Source organism: Exophiala bonariae (assembly GCF_035927105.1).
Source record: "Exophiala bonariae strain CCFEE 5792 chromosome Unknown scaffold_2, whole genome shotgun sequence".
NCBI classification, from domain to species: domain Eukaryota; kingdom Fungi; phylum Ascomycota; class Eurotiomycetes; order Chaetothyriales; family Herpotrichiellaceae; genus Exophiala; species Exophiala bonariae.
This window is the reverse complement of record NW_027042477.1, coordinates 335,086-354,168: the sequence shown is the minus strand read 5'-3', so window position 1 is coordinate 354,168 and position 19,083 is coordinate 335,086. Positions and strand designations below refer to the sequence as shown.

The 19,083-nt window shown below is 49.8% G+C and overlaps 7 protein-coding genes across 7 annotated transcripts; 5 read left to right on the top strand and 2 right to left on the bottom strand.

Annotated features, from left to right (window-relative positions):
* Positions 1-424: 424 nt before the first annotated feature.
* On the top strand, positions 425-3,468 carry LTR84_004636 (uncharacterized protein; the record flags this gene model as incomplete). The annotated part of the gene is made up of 3 exons (XM_064848211.1): positions 425-2,335; positions 2,394-2,492; positions 2,548-3,468. 3 exons carry the CDS (start codon positions 425-427, stop codon positions 3,466-3,468), a joined length of 2,931 nt encoding a protein of 976 aa, XP_064710835.1.
* A 52-nt stretch (positions 3,469-3,520) lies between these two features.
* LTR84_004635 (uncharacterized protein) lies at positions 3,521-4,612 on the top strand (the record flags this gene model as incomplete). Its single annotated transcript, XM_064848210.1, has 2 exons — positions 3,521-3,526; positions 3,758-4,612. 2 exons carry the CDS (start codon positions 3,521-3,523, stop codon positions 4,610-4,612), a joined length of 861 nt encoding a protein of 286 aa, XP_064710834.1.
* Positions 4,613-4,980: 368 nt separating this feature from the next.
* Positions 4,981-5,727, top strand: LTR84_004634 (uncharacterized protein; the record flags this gene model as incomplete). The annotated part of the gene is made up of 1 exon (XM_064848209.1): positions 4,981-5,727. One exon carries the CDS (start codon positions 4,981-4,983, stop codon positions 5,725-5,727), a length of 747 nt encoding a protein of 248 aa, XP_064710833.1.
* A 2,321-nt stretch (positions 5,728-8,048) lies between these two features.
* LTR84_004633 (uncharacterized protein) lies at positions 8,049-9,635 on the bottom strand (the record flags this gene model as incomplete). Its single annotated transcript, XM_064848208.1, has 1 exon — positions 8,049-9,635. The coding sequence occupies one exon, from the start codon at positions 9,633-9,635 to the stop codon at positions 8,049-8,051; it is 1,587 nt and encodes a 528-aa protein (XP_064710832.1).
* Positions 9,636-10,433: 798 nt separating this feature from the next.
* Positions 10,434-11,641, top strand: LTR84_004632 (uncharacterized protein; the record flags this gene model as incomplete). Its single annotated transcript, XM_064848207.1, has 2 exons — positions 10,434-10,447; positions 10,504-11,641. 2 exons carry the CDS (start codon positions 10,434-10,436, stop codon positions 11,639-11,641), a joined length of 1,152 nt encoding a protein of 383 aa, XP_064710831.1.
* A 1,061-nt stretch (positions 11,642-12,702) lies between these two features.
* On the top strand, positions 12,703-13,550 carry LTR84_004631 (uncharacterized protein; the record flags this gene model as incomplete). Its single annotated transcript, XM_064848206.1, has 4 exons — positions 12,703-12,717; positions 12,770-13,116; positions 13,174-13,434; positions 13,493-13,550. The coding sequence occupies 4 exons, from the start codon at positions 12,703-12,705 to the stop codon at positions 13,548-13,550; spliced, it is 681 nt and encodes a 226-aa protein (XP_064710830.1).
* Positions 13,551-14,534: 984 nt separating this feature from the next.
* Positions 14,535-18,396, bottom strand: LTR84_004630 (uncharacterized protein; the record flags this gene model as incomplete). Its single annotated transcript, XM_064848205.1, has 2 exons — positions 14,535-15,594; positions 17,894-18,396. 2 exons carry the CDS (start codon positions 18,394-18,396, stop codon positions 14,535-14,537), a joined length of 1,563 nt encoding a protein of 520 aa, XP_064710829.1.
* Positions 18,397-19,083: the final 687 nt, after the last annotated feature.

Sequence of the window (19,083 nt, the reverse complement as noted above, 5' to 3'; positions counted from 1 at the left end):
ATGTTCGGTGCGGTTGGTAGACAGAGTATTACAACCTGACGCCGATTTAAATGGCTGGGGATTCAGTGAAGTGCTGGTCAGCCCTCCTATCTCTATGTCTTACAATCAGGCTTTTAAGTACGGATAGAGAATCCACGTATCTCGTATTCAATGGGGGCTATTTATGCCATAAGCAACCTCGTACTCTAGTCCGAATTGGCCTGCCTGCGAGGTTGCCATGTCTGAGGCCGAGACCACAGCCGCCTTCGCGAAATCCCGCCTGCGCATATGCATGCTCTTACCATGGTTGCAAGTCAGACGGACTTGATTATCGAGTCCGTATGCTCTTACAGAGACTGTCGCAGAGTTCTCGAAGGGGTCCTGGTCTCCCTCTGGCCGCACAGCTGTCGCGTTCGAGGGAGGTGAAGCCCGCCCGGCTCGGGCCATGGCGCAACTCGCCGCACGCACCAGCATTGGTGATATCGCTGAACGCGCTCTGGACGCCCTACTGACGCCATATTTGAATTCAGGATCTGCGCAGCGCGCACATCTATCGGAGGTAGACGTTGGACAAATCTCTACCAATCTCAGCCGCATAGGCAAGATTTCGTGGAGCAGAGTTCCTCGTCTCTACACGGTCCTTCGCTTAGTTGACCATGTGCAGGTCCTCGACGCATTCCTCAACCAAGGCGTTTCCGATGTCTGGTTTCCATTCTCCGAAAGAACTTTGCCAGAAAGCTTACGAAGTTCTTCTGCTCGACTTAAGTTCCTAGACCTACAACACGTCGTATTGGCAACAGCGCTAAGTTTGGAACGAGAGGATACCGGCCATTGCCATTTTTCTAAACAAGAAGATATACCTCTAGAGAAGGTGCAAGAGCTAGGCAAAGGTGGGTTCGGAACCGTGGATCGCGTCATCAGTACTATCACCTACACAGAATATGCGCGCAAACGCATACCCCGGGGAAAGACATTCAAGAAAGATACCCAAATACTAAGAGACTTTGAGCGTGAATTAGGCCATCTCAAAAAGCTGTCTCATATCCACATCATCAAACTCATTGGAAGCTATACCGATCCTAGATTTGTGGGGATGTTGATGTCACCAGTGGCGGACTGTGATCTCAAAGACTTCTTAAATCAGAATCTCTTGAGTGCCGGACAGCGATCATTCTTGCGGACTTTCTTTGGATGTCTTACCTCTGCCTTATGCTATCTTCACGAGAACCAGGTACGCCATAAAGATATCAAGCCTCAGAACGTACTTGTGAAGGGCCATAATGTATACTTGACAGACTTTGGGGTATCTCTAGATTGGTCAGACCTCGGCCAGAGCACAACAACTGGCGTAACTGTCAGAACTCCTCGGTATTGTGCCCCTGAGGTTGCGCAATACATGCCGCGGAACTCATCCTCGGATCTGTGGTCACTAGGATGCGTATTTCTCGAAATTTGGACTGTTTTGAAAGAGGAGACGATCGACGCTCTTTACAAGTACCTTGAAGGTCAGGGATCCCGGTCGAGTTGTCATTATCTGAATCATGCTTCATCCCTTGCTTGGGCCCGTCTTCTGGAAAACAAGAATGAGAATGCTGAGGAGAACGTGCCTGTTACCTGGATTCGTGGGATGCTAGTGCCGGACCAAGCTCAGAGATGGACGGGACAACAGCTAGCTAACCATATAGAAGAGTCCAACGAGAGTCCGGATTACCGATACGCTTTCTCGGGAGAATGTTGTTACCATGGGGATAATTCCACAAGTTCCAGCCAATCTTCGAAGCGCTCTTCTAGGATTTTGGAAGAAATCACTGCCTCACTAGTTTCCCCCAAAACAAGGGTGGCTGAAGAACCAACTCGTGAGTACGAATCAAGATTCAACCAAGGATATCAACCTGATATCATCAACAAGCCTTCTGCTACTGTGGCGCAAGGTGGACCTCTCTTTCGAGGGGCAATGAAAACATGGGAAAACACAGAGCAAGAGAAACAGAGGGAAGCCGAACACCTCTCTCGGTTGAAGGACGCGATACAGCAGAAGAAATTAAGAAGTGCTCAACAGACTTCTCTGACCATTCGATCATCTGAGACACCTGGGGCTAGGCATGGAATAACGGAGAACCAACGTACTGCTGAACAAACCACGATCATTCCAACCACCACTACTTCAATTCCGTCAAGGGACAGCAAAACCATTCAGGCAATACGACGGAAACCCCTGCCGAATATACCCGATCATAAGTTGCCTCTTCGTCCTCGTGATGATCCAGGCCCAGAAAAGAGGCATCTTCATTTCGTAAGCGAAAAGCAGAAGAGGCGTGTTATCTCATGCTTGCCATGCCGCGAAAGCAGATCCCGCGTATGTCTCCCTTATCCTGGAGCTAATTCATCGTGTTCAAAGCTGATCCTTAACCCAGTGCACTGGCGGTATCCCATGTGCGACGTGCTTGAAGAAGCGCACGAAGCCTCGCTGCGTTTACCCGAAGGTCAGTCCAGACAACACAGATGTGGATGAGGTGAGTATTCCACCATCGGGAGCTGCGTCTGACTAGTGCCTAACCTGAGGTTCAGCTCGCCGAATTTGTGGACCTCCAGGAACCTCATGAGAACCGACCTAAGCAAGAGAAACGATATGCTCAAGACAACTATACGCCTGGTCGAAAAGACTCTGGATTAGCCATGCTATCTGATCCCATTGCCAACCTACCACTTTTCGATAGGGACGGGCGACCAACAGATGGAAATCGCCCGGTCGAATTCACGGGCCTCCCGCCGCGAATCCCAAGGGATAAGCCACTGGGCACGAAAGTTGATGAGCCCAAGGAGAAAGATAAGAATAAAAGACAAGGAGAAGACAGCTTAACGGAAGATGATGCCAAGCTCATAGAAGCATCCACTGGTGAAGACCGAGTTCGCAGTTTCCCGGGTTCGCATAGAAAACCCCACAATAAGAAGAAGGGAGATAGGGCAGCAGAGACTGATGAGGAAACAATCACCCAGGATCTCGTTACAAAGAACTTGACGAAAGCAATGAACGACAACCCATGGTGTGAGTACTCTCTACAGACCTGGTTGAACGGTGATCATGCTAACAGTACCCGAGCATTCGAGCGAGCTGCTCCGTTGTCCTACATCGAAGTTCGGGTCAACGACATACCACTCAAAGCCTCCGTCGAAACAGGGAACCAGGTAACGATAATAACTCTGCCAACTGCTCAAAAGTGTAAGGTGGCAGCTTTGATTGATAAACGGTATGCAGGCACTGCGAGAGGGGTAGGCACAGCAGAGATCTTGGGACGAATTCATTTCGCTCAGATCCAAATTGGTCGACACACTCTAGCTAGCAGCTTTACTGTGATTGGCTCAATGGCGATAGACGACGAGGTGATGAATGTGATGTTGGGCCTGGATTTCCTGAAGAGATATGACATTGCGGTTGACTACAAAGAGAACTGTATTCATCTGATGCAGGACAAAATATATTTTCTTTAGGCAGTCAAATCAATTAATTTGGATCAACCATTGAAATTGAATATACCTAGGTATGTACGTATGTACCTAGGTAATATAGCATTGTACGTGAGAGAGGGCGGCATCACCTTCATCCTGACCGAGGTTGATTTACAGGCCGCTTTTATCCACCTTGGCAAAAAGCCTCCGCGTTAACTCGGCCTTCAAGGTTCCTGTGTCAGTGTCACTTCTTCTCGGACAGACCTCAGGACGTTCGAGTACTACCTGGCACCAGCTTCCGGCGCACAAGTTAGCTTTATTACCAGTCCAGACGAGGAAGGATGCTATTCATCTCCTCCCGACTGCACGGACTGGTATGAATAATACCAACGTCGTCAGTGCCGCAGTCCCGCCTCAGAGAAGCCTGCGCATTCCTGACAAGATTGCGACTCTCCAGAGCCTCCTCCGACTGCTCGATGCCTTGATCTTCCTCGAACTCGGGGCGCTCTATCTCCAAGATAATCTGACACTCTTCCTCCTATTGCGCGCTGTCTCCCAAGCTCTCCACAATCCTCCAGCGATACAGCTGCCGCCCGTGGTCCTGATCAATGTTATCTGCTTTGCGACACATCTTCTGCAGGCAAACCCGGAAGCCAAAGGCTGGGCATCACGGGGCTACCTTCATGGCGGTCTGATCATTGATTTCGTGGGGGAGTTGGGGCCGGTTTCGAAATGGAGGCTTCTCTCGATGGATCTCCTCATATTTGGCCTGCAACTGATCGTACTGGTTGTCAGTAACGAGAAACTCAAAGCTGTCGGCGACCCAGAGGCGCAGCAATCGCATGAAGAACCAGACGGACAGGATTTGGAAGCGGCCGAGGAAGGTCGTGTGACGGGTTCCGCCCGACCACCGACCGAGACCGAGGAAGGCATTGAACTTCAGAACATTCTGCCAGAACGGTCAGGACAGAGCGGTTCCGACGAACACAAACCTCCCACTGGTAATGATCCGGACGAAGACATCATCAACTTGGACATGCGACAAGGACTGACGTTTTTGCTACGAAGAAGTCGCAACCGTACCGCTACGACTACTACAGCTACAGGCACAGACAGTGCTCCAGGGAGTGCCGGGTTCACTGAGATACTAAACAGAATAGCCGCTGCTAGGGCGAGAGCTACATGAATCGATATTAACCTTTACCTTTCCACATCTACGGCGGGTTCACTGAATGACTTATTGCATAATCTCTTGACTCTGTCTAAACCTTGTATCCTTGTAGGCTGTTGGGGAAAACATCAACCAAAAGGAGCATTGCCAGTGCTGTGGGCGACGCCATTGATACCAACCTTGTGTAATGCTCTACTCCTAGTCGAATCCCACATCTTTATAGATTGCGGGCAGTCTTGGAGTGATAAGGCTGAAGCACTAGTCGTACTATAATCCACCGTACTTGTCGCAAGGCTGAACTCCAAAAATTGATTGTGAACCACATCCTTCCTTTGCTGCTTTCTTCGACACGACTTTTCCCCTTCGCTGTCCATCATCGTACAATGCGGCAGTTACTCCGGATAGCACCGCGGCTATCGGCGCGTGCAAATGTGATAACACCTTGCACAAGCCTACAACCGCAACGACAACAGCGGCACTACTCTCGGAATGCCACGCCGAACACCAGCTGGTTGCCCGTTCCCTTTGTCACCGAGAACATCGGCGGAGCTCATCACACAACAGATCTCTTCAGCCGGCTACTGAAAGAACGCATCGTAGCTGTGTATGGCGAAGTCGACGATCGGATGGCCGCAACCGTGACCGCCTCGTTACTATTCCTCGAATCCGAATCTGATAAACCTATCTCCATGTACATCAATTCCCCCGGTGGCTCTGTGACTGCCGGCCTTTCCATTTACGATTGCATGAACTACATTGTGCCAGAAGTTTCCACACTGGTACTCGGCCAGGCTGCATCCATGGGTAGTCTACTGCTGGCCGGAGGCGCAGCGGGCAAGAGATACTGTCTTCCACACTCCAGCATTATGCTGCACCAGCCTAGCGGTGGTCACTATGGTACCGCAGCGGATATCGCCATCCATGCAAAAGAGATCCTTCGAATCCGAGAGGTTCTGAACCGAATCTATGAGAGGCACCTGAATGGCAAGAAGAAGTTGACTCTGCCGGATATCGAGAAGCTTATGGAGCGCGACTACTTCCTTAGTGCGGAGGAGGCTTTAGACCTCGGTATCGTTGATGAGATACTAGCAAGCAGGAAGAAAGCGCCGGAACCAACGGAGAACAGCTGAAGAATGAGAGAAAAGTCACCACAATCACTGGATTGTGGACAATGGCCCAGCTACTGAGCTTGAAATACCGGGTCTGTTCGACCTAGCAGCATAACTGTACAAAAAAATACAATGTACAACAACAACATCTTACCTCAATCTCAGCCACGGACTATAAGGCGTGGGGGAGGCTGTCTGAATATATTCGGATTCATGAAGCATGTCTCACCTCAGTCCCACGTGGTCGATGATCGCCTCCCAGCGGGTCGAGAGAGAGATGAGGATCGGAGAGATTCAAGTCCCTAGCAGGCGCTCGGCGCCTTGTTGAACAACGGGCAGAGAAGATCCAGTTGCAATCAAGACTGACGCAACGTCTGTAGGATCAAGCATTCCAAACGATGTGAGCGAGAAACTCCTCTTATTCCTCAAACTATTGACCCAGGGAAGCTTGGGACGATAGATAGGTAGAATCTCAATCACTCATTCACAACTCAAAAGTTCATATCTGATATGTCTACCATCGGTAATCTGCCTCCTCATAGCAATACATACAAAACGGACCCCCAGGGGCGGCCGCCATACCCAACAACCCACCTTCCCCATCCGAAGAGCAGATATATTTGAATTCCCAGAATCCCTTCCAACAATTTCCTAGATCTACAGTCAAAAATGCATCCGCTTCTTAGTCCGGTGTCCACGTCGTGAAACATGGCTTGATGGTATAGCACCAGATTCCACAATTAATGGGCGTCTCCTGAGATCACACGGCTAGGAAATTTGTTGGAAAAATATCAAAAAAAGACCGGTGCTTGATACTCAAAATGTGGTATACAACGCCTTAGTAGTGGTCTTTTCACTTCCCACGCACGTGGTTGTGTTTTTGCATTTTTTGCAGATTGTTATCCCTGGGGCCTTTTGGTCGTGGTGTTGCTACTCTTCCTTTGAGCTTTTCAAGTCTCAAGAACTCGAAACTTTCGCTCACTTGACCTTCACCGTCTGGTCCTGCCAACACGTCCAAAGAGTGACGGATAATCACGCGTCAGTCCAGACTCTCCTTCCTTCCACTTCAGTTCATCAAGTACCACTTTCGATTTGTCCTTCAAACCTCTTTGCTTTTTATCACCTTCTTTGACCTCGATCACTTAGTTCGTATCGTTCATCTCGTTCATCTCGACTTCTTTGTTCCTCATCTCGACTTCGTCGATCTCTCTATTCACTTTACACCTTTCTTTTCATTTCAAGTTGTTCGTTCATCTCGATTCTCGACTTCGTCGACCTCTCCATTCGTTCCCCTCTTCTGTTCCCCTTCAAACTTTCCTACGTCTCGGTCATGGACTTATCGGTCATTGACTTCATACCGCTGCCAACTCATCCATCCGAGGTTCTCGACGAGTACAAGGCAACCCTGTCCGTGAGTACCCTGGGCTTGATAGTCGATCATGGTCCAAAGACTACAGCCAACAAAGCCAATTCGTATGCCTATTTCCAAGTCTCAGATGGACTTGCTGGAAATGCATTGGACGAGGTGAACAAAACATTCCCGGTAAGTTCTCGAAACACATGAAAATCCCGCGAATCATAACCACAACTTACCATGAACCCGATATAAGTAAGTTAGCTGACCTGTCTTCTTCGGTTCAAGCTGGACGTCGAAAGATAGGACTATAGGTCAAACCGCGGCCTAAAGCTACTTAGGATGGCAATCGAGATTTCTCTTGAGGCAGAAGTCGCAAAGGGCGGTTTCAACGACGCCATCGCTGCCATGAGAGACTTGAACAGAGAAGAGACGGTGTTGGCGTTGAGAAGAGGGAAGATCAAAAACAGAATATTCAGCCTTCGGTTACACTTGCTTATCTGAATATCAACGCGGAGCGTGGCCGTCCGGACCCGAAAATCCTCGAAAAGACAATGACCAAGCTAGACAAATACGTCAAGAAGGATATCAGCGAAGCGGGGCAGCCAAGCCTGTGTGTTTCGAAGTCTCTTTGGGGGCACGATAACTGGAGGTACGAAGGATTGTATATGGCAAGAGAGAGTCGTGGTGACGCTTCTCTGCCTTGAAAGTGACTGATGGTGCATAAGTGTGGTGACCCCCGAGGCTTTGGAGGATTGAGTCAGTGGTTTGTGCGGTTCGACCATTCCTTGATGGCTCAGCGCAGAACATCATTAAATGCCAGAGTTAGTGTTTCGAAGGATTGATCGAAGCTGCAGTGTGTCTGGTATGAGAGTTCTTCCCTCGAGTTAGGTAGTGCAGGCTCTTTCAGTACAAGAGGAGAAGGAAAATGTGCATTGCGAGATTCTCTACCTAATCTCCTACTGACCACGGAAGAACAATGAAAAGTCTATTTCCCATCCTTGGCCCATAAGCTAGGCACAACACCGAACAGACTGACAAGACTGAGCCACCACCAAGCCCAACCGACCACACCACGTTCAAGGCCCTGCCCAAACAAGCGTCCCGCAACGACAGGCCCAATAGTCCTGAACGCACTCGAAGTAGCCGCTCCCATCCCGTGGATAGTGCCCAGCATGGCCGGACTGGGACTCGCGTTGTTGGTCAGGAGCACTATGCCCGGAACTGCGAACGTGCGCGCCGCGATCTGGAGGACTGCGACGACGAACAGCAGGAACCAAAGGAGGAAAGGCACGGAGACGAGGAGGGACAGGTATGGCGCGAGGGCGTATGGGATGGGGAAGACGAGCAGTGCCCAGCTGGTGGATTTGAGGAGGCCGAAGCGAGCGTTCACCCGTGGGTAGAGTGCGAGCTGGACGGCGATGCCCGCGAGGCCGAGCAGTGACATGGAGATGCCGATCTTAGGCAACGAGAAGCCTAGGCCGCCAGTGAAGTGGAAGGGGAGGGCGACGGCTTGGCTTTGCTCTTCGCTGCGGCGGGCCGTGGATAGGAACGTCGTCCATAGCGTGGTGAAGCCGCCCATTTGGAAGTCTAGGATTGCGACTGTCATGAGGAGGAGCAGTACATTTCGTGTAATGGCTTTGTAGAATGGGGCTGCCGAGTATGTTGTTGGCTCTTCTGGTGCCTTGGGCGCTATTGGTGTGAGAGGTGTGCCTGATTCCATGTTCTCATCGCTGGTGGTGTCTGGGCCTGATTGCTCGTCAGGGCTGATTTGGCGATAGTCGAATCGTGCAAAGATCAGTTTGCGTATGTTGTAACTTATATGCTCTGCTAGCTCGATACCTCGATCGCGAGTATGTTTTCGAGCTTCGAGGGTTTCTCTTAGGCCCAACCAAACTAGTAGTGCATCCGCCAATAGAGCGAAAGCACAGAAAAGATTGGGCACAGCATACGGGAAATTTGTCATCCAAACAACGCCCTGGCTACCACCGAAAGTCGAGTTTGGCCCGAAGCGACCTGGATAGCTTCCCACCGGATCCGACAACAAGCCGCTAAAGAGAGGTCCCAAAATATTCGCGATGTTCCAGGAAAGAGGTAGTAGCAAGAACGTTCTCGAGTGATATTTCTTCTCGGTGCTCTCCGAAAGTGCAGTCCTTGCCCCCGGAACAGTTGCATTGACAGCGCCTCCGAGCAGTCTCCAGATGACGGCGGTGATGAACGATCCTGAGAACGCAACCGCAACACAACTCAAGGCTTGCCCAATCAACGAAATCAATATCACGCCCTTCCGACCGAATCTGGGCGAGTCCATCACTCGGCCCCATAGTATTCCGGTGAAGATCTGGGCGGCAGTAAAGACACCTTGCAGGACACCTGCTTCGAATGATATCCGACTATCATCTGCATCTGGAGAGAAAGACTTGAGTTGATAGAACATGAATGCCTGTAATGCTGCTTGCTGGAAGAAATCAACAGTCCGGACGCTGCAGACTATGAAGAGCTGGAATTTGTGAGGGATGGAAGTCCATGATATCGGAGCTGGCTTCGGGCCAATGCCCTCACCATCTTGTGCCATGGCACCTGTCTGTCTGACCTGATCCGTATGGAAATAAAAAAATGTCCAAGAGAATTGTATCGTGCTTTAAGCTTGATGCACTAGTTATAATGGGAATCAATCGAATTCTTTTCGTTGACTGAGTCATAATTGAAGCATTTGAGACATTTGGTTTATGTTAGCACTCCCTGACTCAGAATTTCCGTAGGCTCTGTGTACTATATGTTGTTAACAGTCCAGCGACTCGACCAGGCACTTAGTGTGTACGCGAAGAGAGAGAGAGTGCACCATAGCAATCTTTAGAGCGATATATTCCGAGGTGGTTATAGCCTAGAACTCAACTACCTACGATAGCCGATGAGACGTCATTCAGTCCGGAGAGGGGTAACATGAGCCGTTCTCCAAGCATTAGGAGTTCCTTATTGTTGGCAAGTGAAGTATCTCTCGATTCAAAAAGACAATCGCATGGTCACCTTTAGCTAGGGCGGGTAGTTTTTGGGAGATCAAAGCGCTGCCATGCGGAGGAAGCTCGCAATCAGGACTCTTAAAAGTGTCCAGCCCTACTCGTAAGAAGCCTTGAGGAACTGCCACCAGGCATGACGCGATTCGCACTAGCCAAACACGTGATTGTGGCGCCGACGCACCGAATGATGTGACGTAGACGTATGTATCTCAATGCTCCACCGTGAATATTTCTTGTCTTCTTGAACAAGGGAAAAAACACAATGCCGGCCTACTTGTAGTTATGCGCAGTTTTGTGTCTTATTTCCTGTTACAGGTCAATTCATCGTGTTGGACTTGATTTTCATAGTCTCCAACATGCTGCGAGAAGTGTATGTACCGCTGCTTTCTTCTGCTCCATCTTCCTACCGGACTAACAAGGCTGTAGAAAACCTCGAAATGCACGCACGGCTCGCATTGTGAAAGCCAGAGAACCCCAACAAGTTGAGTCGCGGAAAAAAGTGTTACTTCTGCATGGCTCAAAATGTCCTCAACCAGTCGCTACGATTCTTAAAACCGTGCACACCTTGACCAAACCAGACGCTGTCCAGTTGCACAAGAAAAATGAAAATATTTACCCATTCGAGGACCCCTCCTCTCTGGAGTTCTTGGCCTTGAAGAACGAGTGTGGTGTGGTGGTCTTTGGCACACATTCAAAGAAGAGACCGAACAATATCACGATCATGCGCACGTTCGACGGGAAATTACTTGATATGCTGGAATTATTGGTGTTGGTACCGCCAGAGCAGCAGGAAAAGAAAGACCAGTTACTCCAGGTGGGCGTAGCGATGAAGCCCTTGATTCTGTTTAGTGGGTCGCAGTGGGACGACACTTCCGCCTCGGCCCAGGCAGCGCAGTACAGCACTATCAAGTCAATCATGCTCGATCTGTTTCAAGGAGAGGAAATCGCTTCGATTGATGTTGCCGGACTCCAATTTCTACTGATGATAGCAGCGGGCGAGAGCTCAAATGCTTCGGCGGATATCAGCGATCCAACGAATAAGCCCGTTTTGCATCTCAGATGGTACAAGATCAGAACACTGCGATCCGAGAATCCAAAGATACCAAGAGTCGAACTCGACCCGGTCGGACCCACTTTCGACTTTCGAGTCGGTCGCTATCGCGAGGCCGATGCTTCCGCCATGAGGGATGCTCTTCGCCACGGCCGAAGACCCAATGAGGCACGCACAAAGAAGAACATTGAGACAGATTTGGTGGGAGACAAGATCGGCCGAGTCCATCTTGGAAAACAAGATCTGTCAACCCTACAGACTCGCAAGATGAAAGGGCTCAAGCGAGGACGAGCGGATATCGAAGCAGACTCGCAAGGCGACGGTAGTGAGAACGAAGATCTCGGAAGTGGGGACGATGATTTGGACGATGGGGGTATGGAACTAGATGGGGACGACTCGGATGGTGGCAGCAGTGGCGGTGGTACTGGAGACGAAATCAGTATTGGCGAGGACGACGATCAGGAAATGGAGGATGTCACGGACGAGAAACCGAAGCGACAGCGACTTGCTTGAACCTAGGAACGCCTTTGATGAAGAATGACCCACGAAACCAGGAATCTTTATCGCGCCATCAATGGCTACGGAGTCATCTGAAGAAGTCGCATATTACCTGATTAGACATGGGGATGCTGCGTTTCCATCCGCATACTATCATTTCGAAATGGTTCCATGAAGCCGACAGAAGTGGAATGCATGGAACAGTGCAGACGTTCCTCTATTTCTCATGGGGGAAGGACACGAGGCAATCTGCACAGCCTTGCCACGATAATGGTGAAGGCGGATGCAGAATGGACACGCGAGCAGTAACAAGTTCGGTATCCATTGCCGGCCGACCTATGGATCTCGGCGTTTGGTTCTAGCTATGTAGCTTGCTGAGCCAGCGTTACCATGGACGAGATATTGCCGCTCACTGTGTCGGCAATTCAACGAGCTTGACGAAGGCTACGAGGTAAGTCACGCCAGTACTCGACGAGGAAAGCCGAGGTACGGACAAGGAAGACTGGGAGGAATGGTCTGTGGGGAAGACGCCCAGGGAACAATGATTATGCGGGCGATAGTTAGGCGCAATGACGATATATCTCGGGGTTTCCCACCTGCACCTACCAGGGCGTTTTCTCGTCTGCCCGTCGCCCACTCTTAGCGTCAAGTGCAGCTGCATTTTTCCTCGCATTTGCACCTGCCACTACATCTTTTGACCGAGGTTGATCGCTCCTGCCCTCGTCCACCCGCGAATCTGTGACTGCCGCCCCAGTTCTCCGTTACCCCAATAAAACCCTACCAAGTAACAAGTCACGGCCCATTGATGTCAGTCTGCCAAACACTGGCACAACCACATGTGAACTCGAACTCAGGCTCAGGCTCTTCCTTCACTCTTGATGTTCACATGCTACTGTTTAACTCTTCTCCTCCTCCCCTGACCTGACCTGTGCTGTACTCGCGAGCAGCTCGTGTTCAGCATCATCCACTTCTCGAAGCCCTTCCTCGGATTCAAGGCCTAAACACCTCATCTGCAAGAGCTTGCTCCTCGTGAAGGCAAGACAAGTCCGACCTGTATACTTATCCTCTTCGCTACAATGGATGTTTTAAGAGTATGATACCCGAATGTGACGTGCCTGCGCTTGTTCGCTAACAGCTCTGAAGGATCACGCGGAGGCCATCATCCTGAACCCGGATCTCGCACCCATCCTCGCTATCCTCAAAGCTGCTCGAAATGGCGCTGTCTACGGTGCCAAAGTCCGATTTCCTCACGCCCTAGTCATGGTTGTACTATTCCGGAAAGGAACCTGGAAAGAGAAAATTCGCCTGGTGTTGAAGGCCACAAAACAGCATGCAAGCAACCTTGCTAGGTTCGCCGTGGTTTATAAAACATCAATGTTGATCCTACGCCTACTCAACCCTAGTCGGCCTGGAAAAGAAGGCCCATATGATGCATTCTTCGCTGGATTGCTGGGCGGATACCTTGTCTTTGGCAGCGCAAAACAAGGCGGGTGAGTTGGAGCGTAATTCTCTTCTCTCTTGACACATACTAACCCGTCTACTTGCAGAGTCAATCAACAAATAGTCATATACGTCTTCGCTCGAGTCATTCTGGCTTTGGCACGACTGAGCATCGAGGCGCCTACCATGACAAGTACGACGCCCACACCAACACTCTTTACCCAAAGACTCTCGCCTGAGACCAAGGCCATGATCGAAAGAAATGCCTGGCCTGCCTTTGCAAGTCTGAGCTGGGCTTTTGTCATGTACATTTTCCGGTGGCAACCAGAAAGCATCCAGCCCAGCCTAAGGAGTAGTATGAAATACATGTATGTGTCGAATCACTCGTCTCCATTCTTCGAATTCCACTGATGATTGTCGCAACAGATACGTGAACTCGGATTATTGGGATTCAATGCGAAATTTCCTGCTTTATAACACCTAAATTATTCACATCCTGGACATATTTTGCATTGTGAATGGCGTTCGGCGACTAGGCCCAGGACGATTGCATGTACACAAAAACGACTTGATTCCCGAGATGGTCCGATGATATGGCCTGTGAATATTTGAAATATTCAAGCAGGTATTCGTCCCTTTTTTAGAAGGATGTGAGGATGTGGGGCCCCACCAGTATTGGGGCATATTTTATGGAGACTACGTTGATACGGGGCCGGCTGGAACTTAATGGTGCCACGACATACAGGCCAAGAGCATTTAAAAGAGGTAACCGCTTGAATGTGGTTGTGGAAAAAGTGTATGACGGAAAGGTTTCACGGCAAAGAACTGCATGGATAAGCCTTGCTCACACGTCAACTTCTTCCCAGAATGGCGGGAAAACTCATCCTTCAATCTGGCCTTCCCATTCCGACCACGCGATCTGTCTGAACTTCCCAGACGATAATCGTGCACTCTGCATGTGGAAATTGGGTTTTGGGTTGGTCTGACTTCATCAGAAGGATGAGCGATTCAATCTAGGTCGCGGTAAAGATATAGAGCTAAAAGATTGAACCAGTCATGAACGGGTCGTACTGGTCAACTATTTCAAGAGTCTACCTGAGTTGGCTTCTCACCCCTCCAGGTATCTACTGTCTACCTAATGCTACATACGGAATTGCTTCCTCACCAGAACCCTTTTTTTTATCTGCTTTTCCAGTTCATTAAAGGCGAACCCTCCAATAAAATTGAGCGGTCAGTTGACCGCTCAGGACCTAGAGAATGCCAAACATAGAAGTATATCGTGGAAGCCGCCTGCTCGCCGAACTTGAAGGTCGTATCGTGTCCTGCTATGCCTATCACAACAGCCTCACCAATTAAGCCCCAGTCATTTGACTGACTAGGGTGTGCGAGTGGTTATGTGTGTACCTGTGGGAAAAATCACCACCGCCACCACCACCACCAATGCCCCCATTGGGCTTTATTCAGCCCATCAGACGAAAACACCCGAGTCCCAAGAATTATATTCCATAGGCCCGAAATCCTGATAGCCCAGCGTCGGGACGCCGTTTCCTGATCCTGTGCTGGTATTGTAGTCCCAGCCGTAGATGTTAGTCCCGCTTCCCATGCCGCAAGTCGTCGCGTCGTAGAAATAGCCTGCGCTGCAGGGCTCGGCAATGTCAATGCTCGTGCCACTGCCACTGCCGCTGCCGGTGGTGCTGGTGCCATTAGTGCTGGGGAAGGACATGCCCAGGCCCAGAGAATTAGGAACCAGAGGTTCGCGCATGTAGGTGTTGGCTGAGCTGAAGGCGAATGGGAGTGATGTTTGCGATGTGGTCCGTGGCATCATTGCAGGGCGTGCTTGGGCTTGGACTTGGGCTTGGGCATAGAGAGGTGTCTCGGACATTTGGGTTTGCTGTAGGCATTGCTGCTGTCGCTCGTATTGGAAATCCGACTGGGAGGAGCTGACATTTGGTGAGGGGACTGGCGTGGTGAACAATTCGTCGCTGAGTTCGGGAGAGGAGTCCCATGGGCTCGGTGTGCCGGTGTACGTGCCTGTACCGCCTCCTCCGGATTCTGGGGATGAGGCGAAGTATTGGCTTGGTGCTTTTCTTGCGTTGTTATGGCATACATGTCTTGACAGTGGTGACTTTGCTGGGGCGATCTTTGCACGGACTGGATTTGCCGATACTGGAGAACGGAGCGGTGTTGACGAGTCATTGGTGGATCTCTTGTCGGGCACTTGCAACTGTGGCATGGGTGGTAATCTTTTGATCTTGGGCCCGGAACTGATATCTTTGTTGGTTCTGATTCTTAGAGGTGATACGGCTTCACGTCCAGACGGAATATCCGCGCCCGTCTTGTTTTCGCTATCGACTTCGTCCTCGCTCTCGATTACGCCTAGTTCTTCAAGAATTCGATGCACACTGGGAATGCCATTGACTTCTTCGACAGGCGTTCCGACCCACTTGTGACCTTTTAGTGATCGAGAGTACAGCTCAATCAAGCCTGCCGTAAGTGCTGCATGATGTTGGAGAAGTAAATCCGTATATCTTGAGTTTATGACAGTCAGTATTTCATGCGATTTTCTTCTGTGGCTGGGGCTCTTGGTGACCGAAAATGAATCATTCCATGAATGAGTGCTGTCTCTTACCTTTGAGTGGCATTCGCTGATTCAGTCTTTCTCCTGACCTTATACGTGCATGGCGCCTTATCCAAGTTGCACCGTCTGCATGGCTTTGCACCGTCACACTTCGCTTTCTTGATCCTGCATCTTTGACAGGCGCGTGACACTCTTGGCCGCGTCCGTGGGTGTTGCTCGGAATACATGCTGGATCACTAGTGATGGGCCTTCAAGGCAAGTATCTTATCTTCTTTGAGTTTGGCTGACAAGCATGGCGTGAGGGTTGGAAGCAAGCAAGACTGGAATTTTGGTGACGAGTATGATACCACTCGTAAGAGTTTACCTTTTCGATTGAGTTTCGAGCAGGCACTGAGAAGAGACTTAAGACCTGTCGTGGGACACAAGTGGTAATTTAACCTCTATATTCCATGGAATGAACTCTTTAGGTATCCCGATCTTTCCCACATTGCCAGTCACAAGGCAGTAAATATAACGAGATGCATCGAGCCATAAGATGTGGGGTCCTTCGCTGCTGACAGAGAAAAGGGAGGAAGGACATGACCGGCTATCCACGCAGCCAGGCACTATTCTTGTGAACGGTCTTGTTGTTATATTATGAGAATTACTGTGCAACTTTGATACCGCGATTTAGTGGACAACAAGAAGGCTCGTGAATGGTTCATTGATCTTGACTCTCCCAGTAGGGGCAAACTTCCCTAAAGTGCCAATAACAAGGATTGTCCCGAAGCAACGGGAAACTCTGGACGCAGCCGACGAAAGAAGGCCTTGAAAGCTCCGCTTCTAGTAGGTCAATGCAGTAGGATATGCTCAGCATTGAAGAGCCGAAATGTCGGGGACCAGATAGGGTCTGGCACAATGTGCGAACGGGTGAAGCCGGTCTATCATTCTCTTTGCTCCAGGATGAAGTTGTAGGCTTTGAGCGAATCAGTGAGCATACAGCAAGCAGAAAGGCCAATTGAAGAAACAAATGGATGCCCAAAAAATTGTTAGTGGATGTTGCCAACAACATTGAAGGTGAAAATACAGTTTGTGGTTATGCGGCAATCGGGTTCGGCGAGTGTGATAAACCCACATCTGGAAGGAAAGACGCAACCTTCGGCGGTTGCCGTGCGTAAAAGAAAAAGCAAGTGCCGATGTTGAGTGGAATGATCCTCACACCATGCACTCCGTGGGCCAATCATTCACAAGACCTTGACATACTTCTTTCAGCGTTGCTGGTCCTGAAAGCAACTACAAGCTGCATCCTTGAACAGCTTCATCGTCTGTGGATGCAGTGGAATTGACCCGCGCCGGTGACCGGGTAGGCACAACAAGGCATCAAGAATGGTACTCAAGGCATCGTTATCTCAAAGGTTGATGGCATGCTTCCGCAATAGACGCCACGCGTAGCGTGATGTTCTATCACTATTATTGTCGTCCAGAAGTTGGTCAATAATCTCAAGAAAGGGTCAAAGAAGATAAACATGAAATAGTATGAAAAAAACAAAACAGAATCAAGAATATTCGACGAAGTCAGACTTTGGCCCCGAAGGAGCATTGACGCTTACAAGACGTTTTAGTTAGGTGGATGCGCTCCATATTCCGCAGGTACAACCTGTACTCCAGACTTAAGGTAGGCATGCTACTTCGTACTAATATGCAGGGCAAGCTCAGTCCTTGATCCAGTGTTAGCTTGACACCGATTCAGTCAGATTAAGTGTTTTTCAATGCCAATAGCTAGTCGAGGCTGAAATATTAGACTTGGGTATAATTATGTGCGAGTCGATGCTTGAAGTAGGTATTGGTATTTTATGCAACACTGTGCACCTGTATTTCACAAAACATCACCAGTTCATAACTTCTTGCATTGTTGTTCTCTACCTATGAGCTAGATGGAGCTGATTACAGTGCACCAGTTGTAAAATTGCAACGCACAGCGGACTTCTCACGTGGATGAGTGGCCTTGTGTAGGGATAGCAAGACCATCAATCAATCCCAGATGCCGATCACTTTGGATCGGGAATCCACGATATGATTGCTCCAGTACCAGGAAAACACGACATCATAAATCATAGGGGTATTCCTTTTCAAAGACGCCAGCGCAAGAAGTGTAGATTTGCGCATCTCCGGTTACCATTTGACCTCAGCACCGATTCAGCAGAAACATTTTATGTTGCAATCGCTCCGATAGTATCAGTATCGATGTTCAGGGAAGCTCGATTGCCAACTGTTTCGCGATAGTGGCGGCCCAGGCATCGATTTCAGCCCAGTTTCGGTGATCGCCCAGCTTGCCGCCGATACAGGAGTATAACATCCTGATCGGAAACGAGGTTGACGACTTTTCATGTTTTCCTGCGAATAAATGATGGTCTCGTACTTTCGGCACCTTGTGAGTAATCGTTGTTTCGATCGATTTGTTCTCTTTGTCCGCCAGTCGCCGTCGCATCCACTCTGGGGACCTTGCTAGTGCCATGCTTACACTGAATGTCCACACTGGTCGCTTCTGAAGGCCCATGGCCTCGACATCAAGGAACTTCAATCCGTCGAGAAGCCATTTGTGAGACTGTACTGCGCTTCCAAGAATGACAGCACTGTAGTTATCGACACTGTAGACCCGGTCTACCGGCCTGCAATCGACACCGAAGCCGGCAGCATGAAGGCGGGCTGCTATGCGTTCTGCTACCTCCCTCGTCGATCCCCTTGAGGTGGCATATGTGACTAAGATAGGCATAGGGTGATCTTGGGAGTTACCGTGGTTTGTCAACGACCATCGATAGCTGAACAGCTGATGTAGTAAAACTTGACTGGCTTGGTTGTGGCTTTCGTATGGTCGAGCTTGTTGTCAGGGGGGTCTATGGGAGGTATATGAACAATACAAACCAGTATGATCTGCCGCACTGCGAGATGTTGAGAGCGTCATGTAAGAATTAGTAGCTTACTCGTACATCGTGGTCGGAAATAATGGGAGGGCGAGGAGGCGATCCGCCAATGATCTTCGCCATCAACCAATACCAGATGATCTTACTAAATCTGACCGTTGATAGCCTTGGATTGTATCCAATCGAAGTCCTACGAAGCGATCATAGGCCTCGTGTTCCATCAAATCATTTGACTTGGGCTGGAAAAAGAATTCGCTCGCAAACCGTTGTCCAGTTTCAGAGCTTGAGCTGATGACGAGAATGGCTGGCACAAAGGTTCCTCGAGGCACTGAGAGCCGGAAGCTCAAGGATCCGATCTCACGAATTGCGGCCGAACACAATTCCGACAAGGCTAGGACTAATAAGACTTGCCCGTTGAGCTCTAAATCCTGAATAGCGATCATGCAGAAAGTGGACAAAGTACAAATGAGGGAACGGGTTTGACCCGCATGGTTCCGGTCGTCCATTGAACCGTTGGAAAAATACCCCGTAGCCACTCG